Source organism: Lampris incognitus, chromosome 16, assembly GCF_029633865.1.
Source record: "Lampris incognitus isolate fLamInc1 chromosome 16, fLamInc1.hap2, whole genome shotgun sequence".
In the NCBI taxonomy this organism is placed as follows: domain Eukaryota; kingdom Metazoa; phylum Chordata; class Actinopteri; order Lampriformes; family Lampridae; genus Lampris; species Lampris incognitus.
In genome coordinates, this window is record NC_079226.1 from 38,006,818 (window position 1) to 38,028,251 (window position 21,434).

Below are 21,434 nucleotides of genomic sequence, written 5' to 3' on the forward strand. Positions count from 1 at the left end.
GTGGCGTGGCGGTCTATTCCGTCGCCTACCAACACGGGGATCGCCGGTTCGAATCCCCCGTGTTGCCTCCAGCTTGGTCGGGCTTCCCCAACACACACAATTGGCTGTCTGTGGGTAGGAAGCCGGATGTGGGTGTGTGTCCTGGTTGCTGCACTAGCGCCTCCTCTGGTCACTCGGGGCGCCTGTTCAGGGGGTGGAATAGCGTGATCCTCCCATGCGCCTCGTCCCCCTGGTGAAACTCCTCACTGTCAGGTGAAAAGAAGCGGCTGGCGACTCCACATGTATGGGAGGAGGCATGTGGTAGTCTGCAGCCCTCCCCGGGTCGGCAGAGGGGGTGGAGCAGCGACCGGGACGGCTCGGAAGAGTGGGGTAATTGGCCGGGTACAATTGGGGGGGGGGGGGTCAAGTTATCGGTGACTTTATATCCAAATTGCATGGTGTCAACTTGGAAGGACACGTCCCAATTAGACGTCAACAACAACTGAGATCGCACAATTCGGCTATAAACGGACTTTATAGGTTTTGTGTTTAGTCTGCAGCGTGGCCCTGCTGTGCCAACACTAAAATCCCTCATCGAGGGGTTTCCAGCCAGGAGAACGTCCGTAGCGCTTCCTGTAAATCCTGACCGCCCCTCCGCCCGTGGTGTAGTGAGAATAATGGCTCCTCGTAGGGAACAAAAACACTTAATTCTGTTGACCCGTGCATGCAGCGACCCCCCCCAAAAAAAACGCATCCCTCCCTCTACCGTTTTCCCCCAAGATGTAAACAGTAGCCAAAGCAATGAAAAGAAACGTCAAACCAAACATTCAGTGTTTACGGTCAGCGAACAAATATTTCCTTAAGGGCTCTAAAACCACACCGCGTGCCAAAGACGCGGACCGCACGCGCAAGAGCGTTCAGAAATTCACGAGGAAATTTTGGGCCTCGCACACTAGGAAGCTTCTGGGGAATGAAAATTGGGTATACTAATGGAAGTCACTTGTTAATTTGTCCTACCTGCAATAATTTTGTGTTACACCCAAGCGCCAAGTGTTTTAGTGTGCAGCCCAGCGGGTCAAATTCCTCCTTGGTGAAAGTTTCCTTGGCAACCGAGGAGGAATTTTGACTTGGATTCGCAACAATAAATACTCAATCCCAAGAGTGAAATGTTCACCGCCCAGTCTTGTTCGTGTGCTTGTGTTTGTAAAGCTGCTGTCTGGACTCTGAAAAGGCGGCGTTACGAAGCGCTCCAGTGTCCCGACAGCAGACGAACCCATCCGGCCCCGTGTTACCTGGTGGAGGTCCCGGGGATGGGCCGACCCGTGTCGACCAGGACACACCAGCAGTAGCCTGTGGACTGGTGGCACTGGACCGGCTTGTAGAGGCCCCCGGGCCCGCAGTCCGGGATGAAAATGGCCTCGCGGGGGTTCTGCCGGGCCTCATCCAGCGCGCTCTGTCGCTCCTGGTCGCAGGAAGGAACTTTCTCTAAAACAACGAGAGACACACTCATTACAGAGACACACACGCCACTGGTGGGCAACACATGCTCAACACTAGTAGTGAAGTCTGGGCCTTGGGGCACAAAGTAGCTCGGTGGTGGAAGGAAGAAATGAAAGATGGGGAAAATACATCACTGTAAACATCAGAACAGGAACTAGTACAAACCCAGTCGAGATCCAAATCCATCACACCCACTGTGGATAGTAGGGAGTGGCAAGTCGTTTTACATTTTTACTCCCAACCCCCCCCCCACACACACACACACACACACACATCATGTCGCCCTATACTTGTGGGGACCCCTCATTGACTACAGCCATTCCCTAGCCCTTAATCCAACCTTGTCCATCATAACTACATATGGAACCTTAACCCTTACCCTGACCTTAACCTAACCCTGATTCTAACCCGAACCCTAAACCCAGGTCCTGACCCCCGAAATACACCCATAAAATGTCCCCACAAGGTAGCTGGTTTCAGGTTTTTCCATCCTTTTTTTATTTTTATTCAATTTTATTTATTTATTTTTTCCCTTTTTTCTTCCCAATGGTATCCAGCCAGTTACCCCACTCTTCTGAGCCGCTGCTCCACCCGCCAATCCGGGGAGGGCTGCGGACTACCACGTGCCTCCTCCGATACATGTGGAGTCGCCAGCCGCTTCTTTTCACCTGACAGTGAGGAGTTTCACCTGGGGGGAGGTAGCGCGTGGGAGGATCACGCTATTCCCCTCGGTTCCCCCTCCCCCCCGAACAGGCGCCCCAACCGGCCAGAGGAGGCGCTAGTGCAGGGACCAGGAAACATACCCACATCGGCTTTCCATCCGCACACACGGCCAACTGTGTCTGTAGGGATGCCCGACCAAGCCGGAGGTGACACGGGGATTCGAACCTGCGATCCCCGTGTTGGTAGGCAACGGAATAGACCGACACGCCACCTGGATGCCCAGGTTTTCTATCCTAATGGGGACATTTGGTCCCAAACAGGACAGAAAAACCTGGCACCCCCCCCCCACACACACACACACAGGACTCTTCTCTTGTTCTCTACTTGTACATACTCATACTGAACCACACACATAATTAATGATAATATGTATCTGATTGTGATTCATCAGTCAGATTAATCATCACACTTACATATACGTGAATGAATGAACATACATATATGAGACCGACATCCATGTCTTGGGACACATATATGAGACTGACATCCATGTCTTGGGACACATACATGAGACTGAACTCCCATGTTCTGGGACACATATATGAGACCGACATCCATGTCTTGGGATACATATATGAGACTGACATCCCATGTTCTGGGACACATATGAGACTGACATCCCATGTCTTGGGATACATATATGAGACTGACATCCATGTCTTGGGACACAAACATGAGACTGACATCCATGTCTTGGGATACATATATGAGACTGAACTCCTATGTTCTGGGACACATATATGAGACTGACATCCCATGTCTTGGGATACATATATGAGACCGACATCCATGTCTTGGGATACATATATGAGACCGACATCCATGTCTTGGGATACATGTATGAGACTGACATCCATGTCTTGGGACACATATATGAGACTGACATCCCACGTGTTGGGATACATATATGAGACTGACATCCATGTCTTGGGATACATATATGAGACTGACATCCATGTCTTGGGATACATGTATGAGACTGACATCCATGTCTTGGGATACATGTCTGAGACTGACATCCATGTCTTGGGATACATACATGACACTGACATCCATGTCTTGGGACACATATATGAGACTGACATCCCATGTCTTGGGACACATGTATGAGACTGACATCCATGTCTTGGGACACATGTATGAGACTGACATCCCATGTCTTGGGACACATACATGAGACTGACATCCATGTCTTGGGATACATATATGAGACTGACATCCCATGTCTTGGGATACATACATGAGACTGACATCCATGTCTTGGGACACATACATGAGACTGACATCCCATGTCTTGGGACACATGTATGAGACTGACATCCATGTCTTGGGACACATATATGAGACTGACATCCATGTCTTGGGACACATATATGAGACCGACATCCATGTCTTGGGACACATGTATGAGACTGACATCCCATGTCTTGGGACACATACATGAGACTGACATCCATGTCTTGGGACACATATATGAGACTGACATCCATGTCTTGGGATACATGTATGAGACTGACATCCATGTCTTGGGACACATGTATGAGACTGACATCCATGTCTTGGGATACATGTATGAGACTGACATCCATGTCTTGGGATACATACATGAGACTGACATCCATGTCTTGGGACACATATATGAGACTGACATCCATGTCTTGGGATACATGTATGAGACTGACATCCATGTCTTGGGATACATGTATGAGACTGACATCCATGTCTTGGGATACATACATGAGACTGACATCCATGTCTTGGGACACATATATGAGACTGACATCCATGTCTTGGGATACATGTATGAGACTGACATCCATGTCTTGGGACACATGTATGAGACTGACATCCATGTCTTGGGATACATACATGAGACTGACATCCATGTCTTGGGACACATATATGAGACTGACATCCATGTCTTGGGATACATGTATGAGACTGACATCCATGTCTTGGGATACATACATGAGACTGACATCCATGTCTTGGGATACATACATGAGACTGACATCCATGTCTTGGGACACATATATGAGACTGACATCCATGTCTTGGGATACATGTATGAGACTGACATCCATGTCTTGGGATACATGTATGAGACTGACATCCATGTCTTGGGATACATGTATGAGACTGACATCCATGTCTTGGGATACATGTATGAGACTGACATCCATGTCTTGGGACACATGTATGAGACTGACATCCATGTCTGGGTGTGGGCTGACACCATCGCCCTGCTGAGAGTTTGATGAGTATCTGGATTGTAGTATATCCTGACACGCTGGACTAAAGTTCTGGGATTGTGTGTTATGTTTAAGCAGCTCTGCATCCTGGTTCAACCCAAGTTAATCGCTCAGCAGCCAAGAAGCTCACACGTTCTTCACCCTGCTGGAGAGTGAAGACACACTGGGAGACAGCACACGACCGACCATAGGACAGCGCCTCCTTGGAGCTGGCGGTGATTCGATGCCTCGCTCAACGACACTTCGGCAGATAATTATGGTATGCATTTGGACAGGGACACATTTGGCTGTGACGGTTTCAGCTACACTTTGTTGCCTTGTGCCGGCCGGTTTCTTTTTAACCTTTTAATGTGTTTTTTTTTTTGTTACATTGTTTCTAAATGTAATTTTTGTACTTTACGATTTCTGTTTGCAACCACGTTGAATGGATCTTTAACCAGCAGGCGACCAGAACAAATTCTCCATCTTGGACACACACACGCAAACTCCTGCCACTGAAAATTCCCTTTGTGGCCTCCGAGACCTCCTCCATCCTTCAGCACGCATTAGGGAGGATGACGAACCCACCCGCCACAACCCTCCAGTATTTATCTCTTCCACAACAGCCACTCCGCACTTGAGATGTCCTCGTGCAGCTCATCCCACCGGGCTGTATTTACATTCACTTCCATTTAGCCCATCGCTCCGTCACCCACGTACAACGGGGCACATGGGCGCAAGCCAGTCCTGCTGTTGCTGCGGCGGCCAAGTGTGCTTTTACCACCCACCCGATCCGCTCTTTCGTTTTACGATCAAGTGGGCTCACCGAGCACTTGGTACAACAACAGTCATACGCTGACAGTTGCGGACATCACGAGGCCATGACGCAGGGCACTTTCGCACAGCGGATCTGAGCTGGACCATACTGGTTCTGGTACAGCCAGTTCACATACCGGTGAGCAGGCCAAAGTCACCCAGTCACTGCTGAACTACACCGTCTCACTAGTTTTTCTTAAGATTTATTTATTTTTGGCTTTGTTGCCTTTTAGGACGGCGCGGTGGTGCGGTGGTTAGTGCGGTCACCTCGCAGCAAGAGGGTTCTGGGTTCGAGCCCTGGGGTAGTCCAACTTTGGGGGTTGTCGCGGATCGTCCTCTGTGTGGCGTTTGCAGGCGGGTGCTCATATAGGACAGGTGAGTCGGCCGTACCAAATTGATCCTAGGTATGAATGTGTGTGTGTGTGTGTGTGTTGGCCCTTTGATGGACTGGTGGCCTGTCCAGGGTGTCCCCCCCCCACCTGCCGACCAATGACAGCTGGGATAGGCTCCAGCATCCCCATGACCCTGACAGCAGAATAAGCAGTGTGGAAAGGATGGATGGATTTGTGCCTTTTACTGGATAGACAGGAAAGAAGAGGAGAGAGAGGGATGGGTATGACATGTGACAAAAGGTCACTGTCTGGACTCCAACAAGGGACGTTGCGGTTATGTGGCGTGCACCATAACCATGTGACTACCGGAGCGCCATCACACTCTTTTTCTTATGCTGCCTCCAAAGATTTTTGTGTTCCAGTAAAATAATCGTTCACACAACGCACAGTTGGTTTCCGTTGCTAGCTACCACAGCTACTAGTAAATGAGACGATGTCCACCCACTTATGGCTGTGATATTTCTAGAAACGCTAAATCCGGGGTAGAAAAAGGGCACATTGACTGAATTCATTTTAAGTGTAGTCGTTGCACCCTTCCATCGTCACGAAACGTGCTTAAAGTTAGCGTCTTGACGCATGCTCATTAATCCAGGTGAGGAGATCAGAGCAGGCTGAGTGGCTCATGTGGATACAATGTTTATTGACAGAGTTCTGTCAATAAACATTGTATCCAGACGAGCCACTCAGCCTGCTTTGATACTTCAAGTTAGCTATTAACGTTCAACATGGACTAGAAACTGTCGCGCTGAAACAGAACAGCCCACAACGCACACGTTTCTTTGTAGGCTGTCGCGCCACCTCGAGGTCAAGGTCAACTTGACTGTCATTATACACGACTGCACAATGAAATGAATCCTCTCGTCTCTCCGTCGACGCCCGTCATCGCCGTCGGCACATAATTCATGCGTCATCATATCAGGCCTAATATTGATATCTATCCAGATATCGATAATGTGTTTTGGAGCATTTTTGGCTGATGCCAATAAGCTGACTGATATTTACTTATTCTTTATTCATACTACTTTATTAATCCACCATGGGGCAATTCTTTCTCTGTATTTAACCCCTCCTTGGGCGCCTGGGTGATGTGGCGGTCTATTCCGTTGCCTACCAACAGGGGGATCGCTGGTTCGAATCCCTACAGACACAATTGGCCGTGTCGGCGGGTGGGAAGCCAGATGTGGGTAAGAGCAGGGTAATTGGCCAAGTACCAATTGGGGAGAAAAGGGGAGAAAAATCCACAAAAACAAATATTTAACCCATCCTAGCTGTGTGGCTAGGAGCAGTGGGCAGCCGCCGTGCAGCACCCGGGGATCAACTCCAGTTCGTCTTGCCATGCCTTGCTCAGGGGCACAGACAGGAGAATTTTTTTCAATAAATTTATTTCTGCTTTTTCCTTTTTTTCTCCCAATTTAGTGTCCAACCGATCCCCGTTTTAGTTCAAACACCCACCCTCGTACTGCATGCGTTCGCCAACCGCATCTCTCCGGCCGGCAGTCTCAAAGGAGACGCCTCACCACATTCATGTGACAAACACAAGCCGACTCCGCCCCTCGAAGACAGCGGTGCCAATTATTGCTGCTTCATTGAGTCCGGCCATAGTTGGATCTGACGAGACCGGGGCGCGAACCCCGGTCCCCAGTGGGGCGAGTGCATCGACACCAAGTCGATGCTCAGACCGCTACACCACCGCGGACCCCCTGGTCCGCGGTGGTGTAGCGGTGGTCTGATATCGGTGTGCAGAGGCCGGCTGAAGATTAGAAATCGTCATAGTCAGAAGTGAATCTCACCCCCCTGGCTAACGCGCCCCCCCCCCCTCGCCCGAACTGGCATATTCCGAAAGTATGCAATAAGCGGAGACAGGCGGCGAGCGCGTGTTACCTTACCCTTTAATAATACATATGATCCAGCACCTCTGAAAACAAAGTCGAAGCGTTTTTCTTTCCCTCCCGGCGCTGGTAATAAGGACTGGGCTGAGGGCCCTGGCAGGCTGGGCAGCAGGCCTTATGGGGCCTTAGGAGCCGGACCTGGCAGGGGGCTGTGTGTTTCCTGTGCACGGCTGCTGTCGCCGGGCCGAACGCGTCCAACGCACCCAGGACCCCCCCCCCCACCCCCACCCCCCCCCCCCCCCCACCGGCTCACACTCAAGTGTTCTTAGCGCCCGCTTCGCTCGTCTCCTCGCCAAGGTTCCCTCACATCTAAATTATTTAGTACTGTTTATTATACAGAGGTTACGCTGGCGCCAGCCACTGAGATTCCCAAAAGAAAATTGTTTTTATACATATAAATGGAAAAAAAAAAAAGAGTCTGGACGCTGGCTCGGTAATCTTTTCTGGGGTTTTTTTTTTTTTTTTTTCTTGTACAAGAAATTCAATCTACAACCGCTCTCCCTGCCCCGCGCGGTTAGCTTGGTGTCCGCTCTGTTTGTTTTTTGTTGTCGTGTTTCAGTTTCACTCGCTCCGTCGCAGGAGCCACCGCCGCTTCAGACGGCGAGGAACTGGAAACCCTCGGCGAAACACACAAACAAATATCGTCCCGGAGGCGACTCACACGGGTTGGTCTGCGGGACCGCGGCGGCGAAGGGCTTCGCTCGCCGGAGGGACGCTAATAACAGCGAAATGGTGTGCAGCCCCCCCCCCTCCCTCCCCCCTCACTGCTGCTTTGGCCTCCATCTTCCACGGCCCAGGCCAAGCTAAACACTTCTAAAACCCTAAGTGGTCAAGTGAGTTTATCTTTCTCTCTCTCTCTCTCTCTTTCATTCTCCGTCTGTTTCTCTCTGTCCCTCCCCTTCTTCCATATTTCTCTAACCAACATTCCCCCTCTCTCTCTCTCTCTCTCTCTCTCTCTCTCTCTCTCTCTCTCTCTCTCTCGCTCCTCTTCTTCTTTTTCATCCTTCTCTCCTTTTTTTGTCTGCAGTCTCTCCTCGTCGCTGTGCTTAACTCTCCTTTGCCATGGTCTTTCTCTCTCCATTCCTCCCTCCCTCCCTCTCTCTCTCCCTCTCTCTGGCCGTCTCACTCTCTCCATCCCCCCCCCCTCTCTCTGGCCATCTCACTCTCTCCATTCCTCTCTCTCTCTCTCTCTGGCCATCTCACTCTCCATTCCTCTCTCTCTCTCTCTCTCTGGCCATCTCACTCTCTCCATTCCTCTCCCCCCCTCTCTCTGGCCGTCTCACTCTCTCCATTCCTCCCTCTCTCTCTCTCTCTCTCTGGCCATCTCACTCTCTCCATTCCTCTCCCCCCCTCTCTCTGGCCATCTCACTCTCTCCATTCCTCCCTCTCTCTCTCTGGCCATCTCACTCTCTCCATTCCTCTCCCCCCCTCTCTCTGGCCATCTCACTCTCTCCATTCCTCTCCCCCCCTCTCTCTGGCCGTCTCAATCTCTCCATTCCTCCCTCTCTCTCTCTCTCTCTGGCCATCTCACTCTCTCCATTCCTCTCCCCCCCTCTCTCTGGCCGTCTCACTCTCCATTCCTCCCTCTCTCTCTCCCTCTCTCTCTCTCTCTCTCTCTCTCTGGCCGTCTCACTCTCTCCATTCCTCCCCCCCTCTCTCTGGCCGTCTCACTCTCTCCATTCCTCCCCCCCTCTCTCTGGCCGTCTCACTCTCTCCATTCCTCCCCCCCTCTCTCTGGCCATCTCACTCTCTCCATTCCTCCCTCTCTCTCTCCCTCTCTCTGGCCATCTCACTCTCTCCATTCCTCCCCCCCCTCTCTCTCTGGCCATCTCACTCTCTCCATTCCTCTCCCCCCCTCTCTCTGGCCGTCTCAATCTCTCCATTCCTCCCTCTCTCTCTCTCTCTCTCTCTGGCCATCTCACTCTCTCCATTCCTCTCCCCCCCTCTCTCTGGCCGTCTCACTCTCTCCATTCCTCCCTCTCTCTCTCTCTCTCTGGCCATCTCACTCTCTCCATTCCTCTCCCCCCCTCTCTCTGGCCATCTCACTCTCTCCATTCCTCCCCCCCCTCTCTCTCTGGCCATCTCACTCTCTCCATTCCTCTCCCCCCCTCTCTCTGGCCGTCTCAATCTCTCCATTCCTCCCTCTCTCTCTCTCTCTCTCTCTGGCCATCTCACTCTCTCCATTCCTCTCCCCCCCTCTCTCTGGCCATCTCACTCTCTCCATTCCTCTCCCCCCCTCTCTCTGGCCGTCTCAATCTCTCCATTCCTCTCTCTCTCTCTCTCTCTCTCTCTCTCTCTCTCTCTCTCTCTCTCTCTCTCTCTCTCTCTCTCTCTCTGGCCGTCTCACACTCTCCATTCCTCCCCCCCTCTCTCTGGCCGTCTCACTCTCTCCATTCCTCCCCCCCTCTCTCTGGCCGTCTCACTCTCTCCATTCCTCCCCCCCTCTCTCTGGCCATCTCACTCTCTCCATTCCTCCCTCTCTCTCTCTCTCTCTGGCCATCTCACTCTCTCCATTCCTCTCCCCCCCTCTCTCTGGCCGTCTCACTCTCCATTCCTCCCTCTCTCTCTCTCTCTCTCTCTCTCTCTCTGGCCGTCTCACTCTCTCCATTCCTCTCCCCCCCTCTCTCTGGCCGTCTCACTCTCTCCATTCCTCCCCCCCCCCCTCTCTCTCTGGCCGTCTCAATCTCTCCATTCCTCCCTCTCTCTATTTATCACTCGCTCTCGTTCGTTCCCTCCATCTCGCCCTCCACTTTCTCTCCCCCCCCGCTTTATGTGAAACACTTATCCAGCACATATCCCACAACTACCGAAAACACACAGACACACACACACACACAAACGTGCACACGCGCACACTTTCTCCTCCCCGCTACACTCAAATCACTTTCAGCTGGGCTTTAATCACTGCAACATTGTCTGCAGCGCGCATTCTTCGCAGGAAAGCAGCGGAAATGCGAAGAATAGGGGAACCAACTGGTATGTGCGTCTCCCTGCAGAGATGCATTTAGGGGAAGAAATGGACACAAAAACTCAGAAAGGAAGAGTAAAAAAGGAGGATGATGATGATGATGACGATGATGATGACGGGGTGTAAAGTACGCTGAAAAAACGACCTGGCCGTTTCAGCACCGCTCCTTTGTCGGGCGTTAGGGTAAAAGCATCATATGCCATGGCGGTCCACATTAACGGTATATTTCATTGCGAGAGAAGAAGAACATGGGTGGTGGGGGGGGGGAGGGGGGCGGGTGGCGTGGCGGTCCAGCGCGGGGATCGCCGGTTCGAATCCCCGTGTCACCTCTGGCTTGGTCGGGCGTCCCGTGTGTGCGGGTGGGAAACCGGATGTGGGTATGTGTCCCAGTCGCTGCACTAGCGCCTCCTCTGGTCGGTCGGGGGACTGGGGGGACTGATGCGCTAGAAGCGGCTGGCGACGCCACATGTATGGGAGGAGGCATGTGGTAGTCTGCAGCCCTCCCCGGGTCGGCAGAGGGGGCGGAGCAGCGACCGGGACCGGTTGGAGGAGTGGGGTAATTGGGCGGATGCAAGTGGGGAGAAAAAGGGGGGAGAACACGGGTGGGTGCCCACAAGTAGACTGGTGTCCGACGTAAGCATGACGCCAGAGGTCACATCGGTCTTGTGAGTAAGGTGTGCAGGGTCTCACCGTGTTGCAGGAGGTCTGGATCTGGATCATCTCCAGGTTCCCCACGGCGCCGTTTATTTGTTGTTGAGAACTGGCGGTTTACAGCCGCAGAACTTGTGTTCTCCACACGTTATAAACGGCCTCCATGACAGGACACCTCTCTCTCTCTCTCTCTCTCTCTCTCTCTCCCTCTCTGTTGCAACATCTGAACAACGCTGTCAGCATCTGGCATCACCGCCCCCGTTTGAAAAATGGACGCCACGGCGTGTTTGCCTAAGCAAACACGCTGCGCAAACACGGCCGCCACGTCTTTTGTAAATCAAAAATTATTGGACGGGGAGAGACAGCGGACCAGGAAGATGAATAGCACACTTTGGACGCACACCCCGGCTGCTTCGTGAGCGCCCAGGTTTTCCAGTGTGTGGCGAAAGTGAGGAGGAGATGCTGATCGGGAGGACACGGGCTCTCCAACAGGGGGGATGGGGGAGGGGGAGAGAGAGAGAAGGTTCTGATCAGGCCTTGAAATAGTATAATACAGGTTCATCTGTACTGGGCCCAGCAGCAGTCCTAGTTGGGTTTAAAACACTGGAGTCCTCCCAGTACAGCACCCACTGCTACGGCTGGCACAGCCAAACACCCAGCAGACACACACACACACACACACGCACACACACACACGCACATGCGCACACAGCAGTTGATACTGTGCATACTTTCATGCACAAGAACATGCTTACACAAATATGCACTCACCTACATGTGCACAAGTGTGTGTGCATGCACTTGTGTGTCTGTATGTGTGTCACACTTGTGTGTCACACAAGTGTGTCTGTATGGGTGTCACACTTGTGTGTCTGTATGTGTGTCACACAAGTGTGTCTGTATGTGTGTCACACAAGTGTGTCTGTATGTGTGTCACACAAGTGTGTCTGTATGGGTGTCACACTTGTGTGTCTGTATGGGTGTCACACTTGTGTGTCTGTATGGGTGTCAAACTTGTGTGTCTGTATGTGTGTCACACAAGTGTGTCTGTATGTGTGTCACACAAGTGTGCCTGTATGTGTGTCACACAAGTGTGTCTGTATGGGTGTCACACTTGTGTGTCTGTATGTGTGTCACACAAGTGTGTCTGTATGTGTGTCACACAAGTGTGTCTGTATGGGTGTCACACTTGTGTGTCTGTATGTGTGTCACACAAGTGTGTCTGTATGTGTGTCACACAAGTGTGTCTGTATGTGTGTCACACAAGTGTGTCTGTATGGGTGTCACACTTGTGTGTCTGTATGTGTGTCACACAAGTGTGTCTGTATGTGTGTCACACAAGTGTGTCTGTATGGGTGTCAAACTTGTGTCTGTATGTGTGTCACACAAGTGTGTCTGTATGTGTGTCACACAAGTGTGTCTGTATGGGTGTCACACTTGTGTGTCTGTATGTGTGTCACACAAGTGTGTCTGTATGTGTGTCACACAAGTGTGTCTGTATGGGTGTCACACTTGTGTGTCTGTATCTGTGTCACACAAGTGTGTCTGTATGTGTGTCACACAAGTGTGTCTGTATGTGTGTCACACAAGTGTGTCTGTATGGGTGTCACACAAGTGTGTCTGTATGTGTGTCACACAAGTGTGTCTGTATGGGTGTCACACAAGTGTGTCTGTATGTGTGTCACACAAGTGTGTCTGTATGGGTGTCACACAAGTGTGTCTGTATGGGTGTCACACGTGTGTGTCTGTATGGGTGTCACACGTGTGTGTCTGTATGTGTGTCACACAAGTGTGTCTGTATGTGTGTCACACTTGTGTGTCTGTATGTGTGTCACACAAGTGTGTCTGTATGTGTGTCACACAAGTGTGTCTGTATGTGTGTCACACAAGTGTGTCTGTATGGGTGTCACACTTGTGTGTCTGTATGTGTGTCACACAAGTGTGTCTGTATGGGTGTCAAACTTGTGTGTCTGTATGTGTGTCACACAAGTGTGTCTGTATGTGTGTCACACAAGTGTGTCTATATGGGTGTCAAACTTGTGTGTCTGTATGTGTGTCACACAAGTGTGTCTGTATGTGTGTCACTCAAGTGTGTCTGTATGGGTGTCACACTTGTGTGTCTGTATGTGTCACACAAGTGTGTCTGTATGGGTGTCACACTTGTGTGTCTGTATGTGTGTCACACAAGTGTGTCTGTATGGGTGTCACACAAGTGTGTCTGTATGGGTGTCACACTTGTGTGTCTGTATGTGTGTCACACAAGTGTGTCTGTATGTGTGTCACACAAGTGTGTCTGTATGGGTGTCACACTTGTGTGTCTGTATGTGTGTCACACAAGTGTGTCTGTATGTGTGTCACACAAGTGTGTCTGTATGGGTGTCACACTTGTGTGTCTGTATGTGTGTCACACAAGTGTGTCTGTATGGGTGTCACACAAGTGTGTCTGTATGGGTGTCACACTTGTGTGTCTGTATGTGTGTCACACAAGTGTGTCTGTATGTGTGTCACACAAGTGTGTCTGTATGTGTGTCACACTTGTGTGTCTGTATGTGTGTCACACAAGTGTGTCTGTATGTGTGTCACACAAGTGTGTCTGTATGGGTGTCACACAAGTGTGTCTGTATGGGTGTCAAACTTGTGTGTCTGTATGTGTGTCACACAAGTGTGTCTGTATGTGTGTCACACAAGTGTGTCTGTATGGGTGTCACACTTGTGTGTCTGTATATGTGTCACACAAGTGTGTCTGTATGGGTGTCACACAAGTGTGTCTGTATGGGTGTCAAACTTGTGTCTGTATGTGTGTCACACAAGTGTGTCTTTATGGGTGTCACACTTGTGTGTCTGTATGGGTGTCACACTTGTGTGTCTGTATGTGTGTCACACAAGTGTGTCTGTATGGGTGTCACACTTGTGTGTCTGTATGTGTGTCACACAAGTGTGTCTGTATGGATATCACACTTGTGTGTCTGTATGTGTGTCACACAAGTGTGTCTGTATGGGTGTCACACTTGTGTGTCTGTATGGGTGTCACACAAATGTGTCTGTATGGGTGTCACACTTGTGTGTCTGTATGTGTGTCACACAAGTGTGTCTGTATGTGTGTCACACAAGTGTGTCTGTATGGATGTCACACAAGTGTGTCTGTATGGGTGTCACACAAGTGTGTCTGTATGGGTGTCAAACTTGTGTGTCTGTATGTGTGTCACACAAGTGTGTCTGTATGTGTGTCACACAAGTGTGTCTGTATGGGTGTCACACAAGTGTGTCTGTATGGGTGTCACACAAGTGTGTCTGTATGTGTGTCACACAAGTGTGTCTGTATGTGTGTCACACAAGTGTGTCTGTATGGGTGTCACACAAGTGTGTCTGTATGTGTGTCTGCACAGACAAGCTTTCCTTTCCTGTCTCTCACACACAAAGTACTCTCTCTCATACTGACACATACATGTACACACATGTACAGATACATAACACACACACACACACACACACACACACACACACACACACAACACACACACACTTGAGTCGAGCCCCACAAGTGATGACAACTTGCTCTCCGCCGGCTGTGTTGCTCGTGCTTTGAGGACAGCGGCTGCTAAGTGGAAACAGGGAGACGGTCTTTCAAAGCGAGCTCAGCCACAGCAGAACGGGTCGGGTCGGGCTGGGTCGGTCCGTCGGACCCCGTCCCCGGTGCCTCCCGGAACACCACCTCCATTGTCAGCCCTGTATCGCTCAGAGCTGCTCCTCGCTGCTGCACTCACAACAACCTCCTCGTGCTGCGTCACTCAAGCCACCCCCGGATCGCTGCGACATTCTGACCACGAGCCCCCCTTACACCCCCCCCCCGCCATAACCACGGCACTGCACCCTCACGTTCGAGGCTACACCTTTATTTTTGTCCGCATACTCGTTTGCCTCAATCACAGAGTTGTTTTCTGAGACATTTGTTGCTACGCAAGTTATTTTCCTTGACTCCTTACTTATTATCCGTGTGACAAGTCCATATGCGAGCCACCAGACAGACACACACACACACACACACCGACACACACTGACTCACTGACTGGTTGCAGCCGCCCGGTGGACTGGGCATGCCCAGAGGCCGGTGGACGTGGCGAGGCATAATTGAAAAGGAGACAGGGAAAACTAAACAAATTAAACCAAAAGGGGGGGGGGGAAAAGAAAGCAGGGAAACCGAACCCCGGCCTTGCGCGGCTGTCTCCAGCTCAGCCTGAGGAGGTCCTACATGTTCCTCCTGGACTGCCGGGGACCAGAAGAATGCTTTGAAACCAAATATATTGCTGTCCCCGGTTGTTTTCAACTACAGACTCTTTACAGGCTTGTTGTGGCGTGTTGGCAGTAGTGATGGTGGACTCCACTGGGACCGAGGAAGGAAGTATGGCGATGATCTCCCCCCCCCCCACCACATCCCCCACTTTTTCTCCCCAATTGTATCTTGCCAATTACCCCGCTCTTCCGAGCCCTCCCCGGTCGCTGCTCCGCCCCCCTCTGCCGATCAGGGAGGGCTGCAGACTACCACGTGCCTCGTCCGATACACGTGGAGTCGCCGGCCGCTCCTTTTCACCTGACAGTGAGGAGTTTCTCCAGGAGGACGTAGCACGTGGGAGGATCACGCTATCCCCCCCCCCCAAACAGGCGCCCTGACCGACCAGAGGAGGCGCTAGAGCAGCGACCGGGACACATACCCACATCCGGCTTTCCACCTGCAGACACAGCCGATTGTGTCTGTAGGGATGCCCGACCAAGCCAGAGTTAATATGAGGATTTGAACCGGCGATCCCTGTGTTGCTAGGTAACGGAATAGACCTCTGTCACTGCACTAGCGCCTCCTCTGGTCGGTCCAGGCACCTGTTCGGGGTGTGTGTGTGTGAAAATAGCGTGATCCTCTCATGCGCTACGTCCCCCCCCCCCCCCGGTGAAACTCCTCACTGTCAGGTGAAGAGGAGCGGCTGGCGACTCCACATGTATCGGAGGAGACGTGGTAGCTTTTATTTTTTTTCACCGTGGCGTTCTTACTCGTTTGAACCACGGGGTCTACCCGCTCCCCGCCGTGTCGACGTGACGCCCTCCGAGACCGTGACTGACTCAAGGCCACACAAAGTAACTTGAGTTATGTCAGAGAGACTCGGCTGAACTCACCCCCGTCTGCGTCCGTCCCTTTAAACCGCTCGTAAGCGCCCATCAAAGGCCGGTTCAACGTCAGACACGCAACCCACTGGTGAAGGAAACATTCAAGCCATGCAAATTATTTCCATACACGGCTATTTTTTTTCCAACGCCAGTTTTCAGAGTAACTGGGGGAGCTACAGTAGTTAACCATGCTTCCCTGTTTTTCCTTGATTTCTAATTACTTGTGCGTGTACACTTCTTTTGACGCAAATTGTTCAGACAGTCCACATTTGTTTTAGATTGCAGTAAAAAGCCACGCTATCCTTGACGACATTCTCCGCTGCGACGACGGCGACTCCCGCTTTGTCGACGAGACCGAACCGGCCTCTTACCTAGTGCGCTTGAATCTGAAAGCGCAGAAATGTAACCCACGGCACACAAAAAAAAACCACCGAGACTTTAGAGCGGGGCAGGGTGAGGGACCCGGCAGGTAGAAAGGTGTGTTCGTCTCCTCACCTAGCCTCCTGGTGCTGGAGCTGTTCTGCTTGTTCTCCTTGTAGACCAGCTGTTTTATCCACAGGGTCGGCGCGGTGATCTCTGCAATGACACAAGCACAGCACACAGGTCGGTGTTTTTCTAAACTTACTCAATGACCTTGATGTCCGGGTTCCTCGGTGAGGTTTCACAGGTTTCGGGGCATACGCATAGAGGAGGGCCTGACCCGGAGCGTTAACGCCACAGCACTGGTTAGGAAGGCACAGCAGAGACTCTACTTCCTGAGGATCCTCAGGAAGCACCACCTTTACCACCTCACTGCTTGTGTCCTTCTACCGCCGCTCCATAGAGAGCACACTGACCTACTGCATCTGTGTCTGGTTTGCCAGCTGCACAGTAGGAGAGAGGACAGCGCTCCAGAGGGTCATCACCACCGCCCAGAAGATTATCAGATGCCCACTCCCCTCCCCGGAAGCCCTATACAGTTCCCGCTGCCTCAAAAAAGCCCATGGCATCCTCAAGGACCCATCCCATCCAAAACACCATCTGTTTGAACCGCTGCCCTCGGGCAGACGTTACAGGACAATAAGAGCTCGGGCAAACAGACTAAAGAACAGCTTCTACCCCCCGAGCCATAACCGCACTAAATGCTGCTAAGTCTTGATTCCTGACTTTTTGGCCAATATATTGGTGTCCGGTAGAATGTAGACATGAATGTGTGTGTGTGTCTTATGTTTTTAATTCTTTTTATACTGATCTTTGCACTGATCAGAACTGCACTTTCAACTTCTGCTGCACTTGTACAATGACAAATAAAGCTCTATTCTTCTATTCTCTCCCGTTCTATTTCACAACTCTGCCGGCGGATGAGCTAACAACCCTCCAGAAAGACACGTCCTTGATTCATGCTGCCCCTCCCACACGTCCTCTCTCAAAGTGTCTCACAAGAGCCACGCATCGGGAGTGGCGTACAAGAACGTGGTTCTGTTCTTCCCCCCCAGCTCATCGTTTTAATCGGCTGTAACAGTTTCCGCTTCATCGGCCGGTTTCCACTCGAGACCGCCGAGAGACGGGGCAGAGAGAGTGAATAACCTGCAGGGAATGTCATGAGCCACACTTGAACCCACGCGTTTTGGTTCCGCGGGGTGTTGGCTACTCAGTCCACTGAGGGACCGTTCGTGGCGCTGAAGAATGAGAAGAAGGAGCCCCAGTTTGAAGGCGTACTTACCGTCACCCTCGGGCAGGACGTGAGTCTCCATGGTGGGCGTTGGCTTGGAGCCATCATCTGGGTTCAGGGTGAGAAAGAAACGGAAAGAGACTACCATTATTGAGGTTAATACAATCTACTCTCCAGAACTGTTGAATGGTTGGGATTTGCACATGGCCCGGCCAAGAAGAGACAGAGACAGAGAGAGAGAGACAGAGACAGAGATGGAAAGAAGCAGACACATAGAGACAGGGTGGATGAGTGATAGAGCGGTAGAATAATAGAGAAAGATCACCCACAAAGACCTCTCGAGCACACATCAGCAAATTATCTCGTCTTACTGGCACGCACTCACCACATACCACAATTATCAGGCAGGCCATTCACCTCCTCCTCTTGAGCCCACATGCACATACAATCCGCCAGCACACACACACACACACACACACACACACACACACACACACACACACACACACACACACACACACACACACACGCAAAACCAAAGACTCCCACCAGGAATGCCTTTAATGCAGCCCACATGAGCGGGGTGCAGGTGTAAAACACTTCCACAGCACCTGCTCTCGCACGGCCGTCTATGAGGGCACGGCGGCGAGCAGCTAAAAGCATCAAAGAAAGAGGCCTACCCCTCGTCTGAGGTAAACACAGAGAGACAAACCGCCATCCGGACAAACGAGGGATAATGTGAGGATTTCTTGTGACATGTGAAGTTAGTGCTGAAATACTTAAGCTCAACGCGCCAATTCCCACAAAAATAAAGTTCATTTTTCCATTATTCAGCATTTTGTACGTTATACGGGGTCTTTAGTTAACCGAAGACTTTTACATTTTAATTCTGAAGATTTACATGTAAACAGCTGTCCTCTATTGTGTTTTGTAATCACTGGTGTACTTAAGACTACAGCAAATCAGATCACATATCTAAAATCATAAATGCTACTGTAGTCGTTCATTTTAGGTTTGCTCATTTGGCAGATTCTTTAATCCAAAGTGACTTACGAAAGAGTCAGCAATTAACCGGTATGTTCAAATGTTGCCACTTGGCATCACAGAGTGTAAAACGTGGTCGCAGCGTAGCCAAGAGTGCACATCAGCTCAATGCTTTATGTGTAGGTGTGCCTCACAGCACCAACAGGCGGTGAACAGCAGAATCAAGAGGCGTACGTCACTACAGGACGGAAAATGGGCAAATTAAGTTGTCAAGTCCAAGTGGAAAGGGGCTCAATAGAGACAGTATTCACGTATGGGCACAATCAGCTGGCGCCAATTCATATTTACCGCAAAGTGAACTTTTAATTTTATAAATTAAATTGATGTTAATTCAATTAATTAATGTAACTAATTAAATTTTTATTAAATTAACGTAATTTTAATTAAAGTAATTTTAATTTTATAAATCAATTGTAATTTTGATTAAACGAATCAATGTAATTAATTAAATTGCATTAAATTAATTTTAAGTAACTTAATTTAAAATTTATAAATTAGAAATTTTAATTGTAATTAAGTTAATTATATTACATTACTCAATTTAATCTACTTTTATTTTATTTGAATTCATTTTAATGTTATTTATATTTAATTTAATCTATTTTAATTTTATTTAATTTTAATGTTATTTTAATTCATATCTATAGCAAAGTGCCACATTCCAGCATAAATGATACAGCGCACAGTGTTTTACTTCTCCAGCACAGCAGCTTTATGTGGCATCTGGAGGCTACGACACCACCGTAATGACCAACGACCAGATGCTGAAAAATAATCGACGATCTTCTGGATCGTAACTTTACCTACTTTCTATATTGTAAGAGCGGGTTTCAGCTTTTGCCAACGGTGGATTTCTCGTCGTCGAAAAGAAAAACAGAACTGACATTATATCTGATAACATCTTGAGTCTGACATCTTGGACTAACGCAGCTATAACCCTGAATTTTATGGGGGAAAATCCAGGACATCTTCTTGTAGATGCTCTCTCTCTTTAGATTAATCACTTGGCAATTCCCCCCTGCATTAGAACAGGACGGTTGTGATATTTTATGGTATGCCGATACTTGGACATGGGGAATATTCTAGTATGTTTATCTACTGGAGTACATTGTGTTTATGTCCTTTGTGTTTATTAAATTACACATCACGCCAGACTGAATTCTTTATACATGCAAACTAACTCGTCTAACAAAAAAAAAAAACTTGAACTTAGCTTGACGTGGAAGGTCAGAGGTCATGATTTGAGCTTTTTCAAACATTTCTCCAGGATGGTGCAAGTAACTGGATTGTCTTTAAACATAAAACACTCCCAAAAACAACTGCAGAACTACGAGCTGGAGTGTGGGGGTGAGGATTTCAACAGGTTGGAAGGATCTCAGCTGAGAGTTCATCAAAGTCTAATGAGTAAAAATGTCTCCCAAGTCTTATGCTGTGCTGTGAATCAAACAGCCAAAAAATACTCACCCATGCGTAGGCAGTCTTGCAGCCCTCGGGAACATTCCTTTGGAAACCGTTCAACCAAATGTAAACCACTGAGAAGATGGGAGCAGCGCTACTAACGCCGGTCTGAAGTGTGTTATTAAATCAGGTGGCATGTCAGTGCATTCAAACGACTACAGTCGGAGTGACCTCGCTGGTCAAAACGGGGAGTCAAATTCAACCGCCAAGCTGCTGCGCAGACCTGGGTCACGCCGGTCGTAAATAACAGGTCAGCATTTGTTTTTTGGCCTCCGTGGAATACCAGATGGCCAGTCTTCTTGGAGAAGTGTTGGAAGGTTTAGGCCATGTAAAAGTCAATATTAGATAATGTTATTGGCAGCTTATCTGACACTATATATATATATATATATATATATATATATATGTTTTGGTGTTCCCTGCACTGCAACTGTGTCTATAAATTATTTTCCCAATACTAATTACCCCCGGTCAGGGCCTGTAATCTGCAAGCTATGAGGGAGGCTACCGGTCCACCACCCTGTTTGCCTTGACCGCCATCCCAACCCACCCTCCTCCAGGATCGCCCCACTACCCCCACAGTATACACCACTCTGGGGGCTAGGAAAAGACACGAGTGCTTTACAGTAGTAAACTCCTCAGAGGCTCCCTGTCTTCCCTAGGTGTGAAGGATGTATATATTTCTGGATTGGGTTTCACTGGGAGTCTGGAGCAGGAAGGAGGACTCAGCAAGTGTGGCTCTACGGCAGTAGATCAACCCTGATGAAGCAGCGGTCTCTATTCCTTTCACACTGAGTTCCAGATTATCTAACCATCCAACCATTATCCAAACCGCTTATCCTGCTCAGGGTCGCGGGGATGCTGGAGCCTATCCCAGCAGTCATTGGGCGGCAGGCGGGGAGACACCCTGGACAGGCCGCCAGTCCATCACAGGGCCATGATTATCTAACCAATATTCACCAGTTGGACTAATTTACT

General features: G+C 49.9%; 1 protein-coding gene across 3 annotated transcripts in view; it reads right to left on the reverse strand.

Moving 5' to 3' along the window:
• The window catches only part of smoc1 (SPARC related modular calcium binding 1), a 99,655-nt gene that overhangs the window by 30,075 nt on the left and 48,146 nt on the right, over positions 1 to 21,434 (reverse strand). For 2 of the 3 annotated variants that reach the window (XM_056295987.1, XM_056295985.1), the window contains 3 exons: positions 18,006 to 18,062; positions 16,799 to 16,879; positions 1,272 to 1,464 (listed from right to left, as the gene is read on the reverse strand). In XM_056295987.1, the coding sequence (XP_056151962.1) occupies positions 1,272 to 1,464; positions 16,799 to 16,879; positions 18,006 to 18,062 (331 nt within the window). Of the gene's footprint in view, positions 1 to 1,271; positions 1,465 to 16,798; positions 16,880 to 18,005; positions 18,096 to 21,434 lie in introns of all 3 variants that reach the window. The other variant, XM_056295986.1, reaches the window with a different exon arrangement.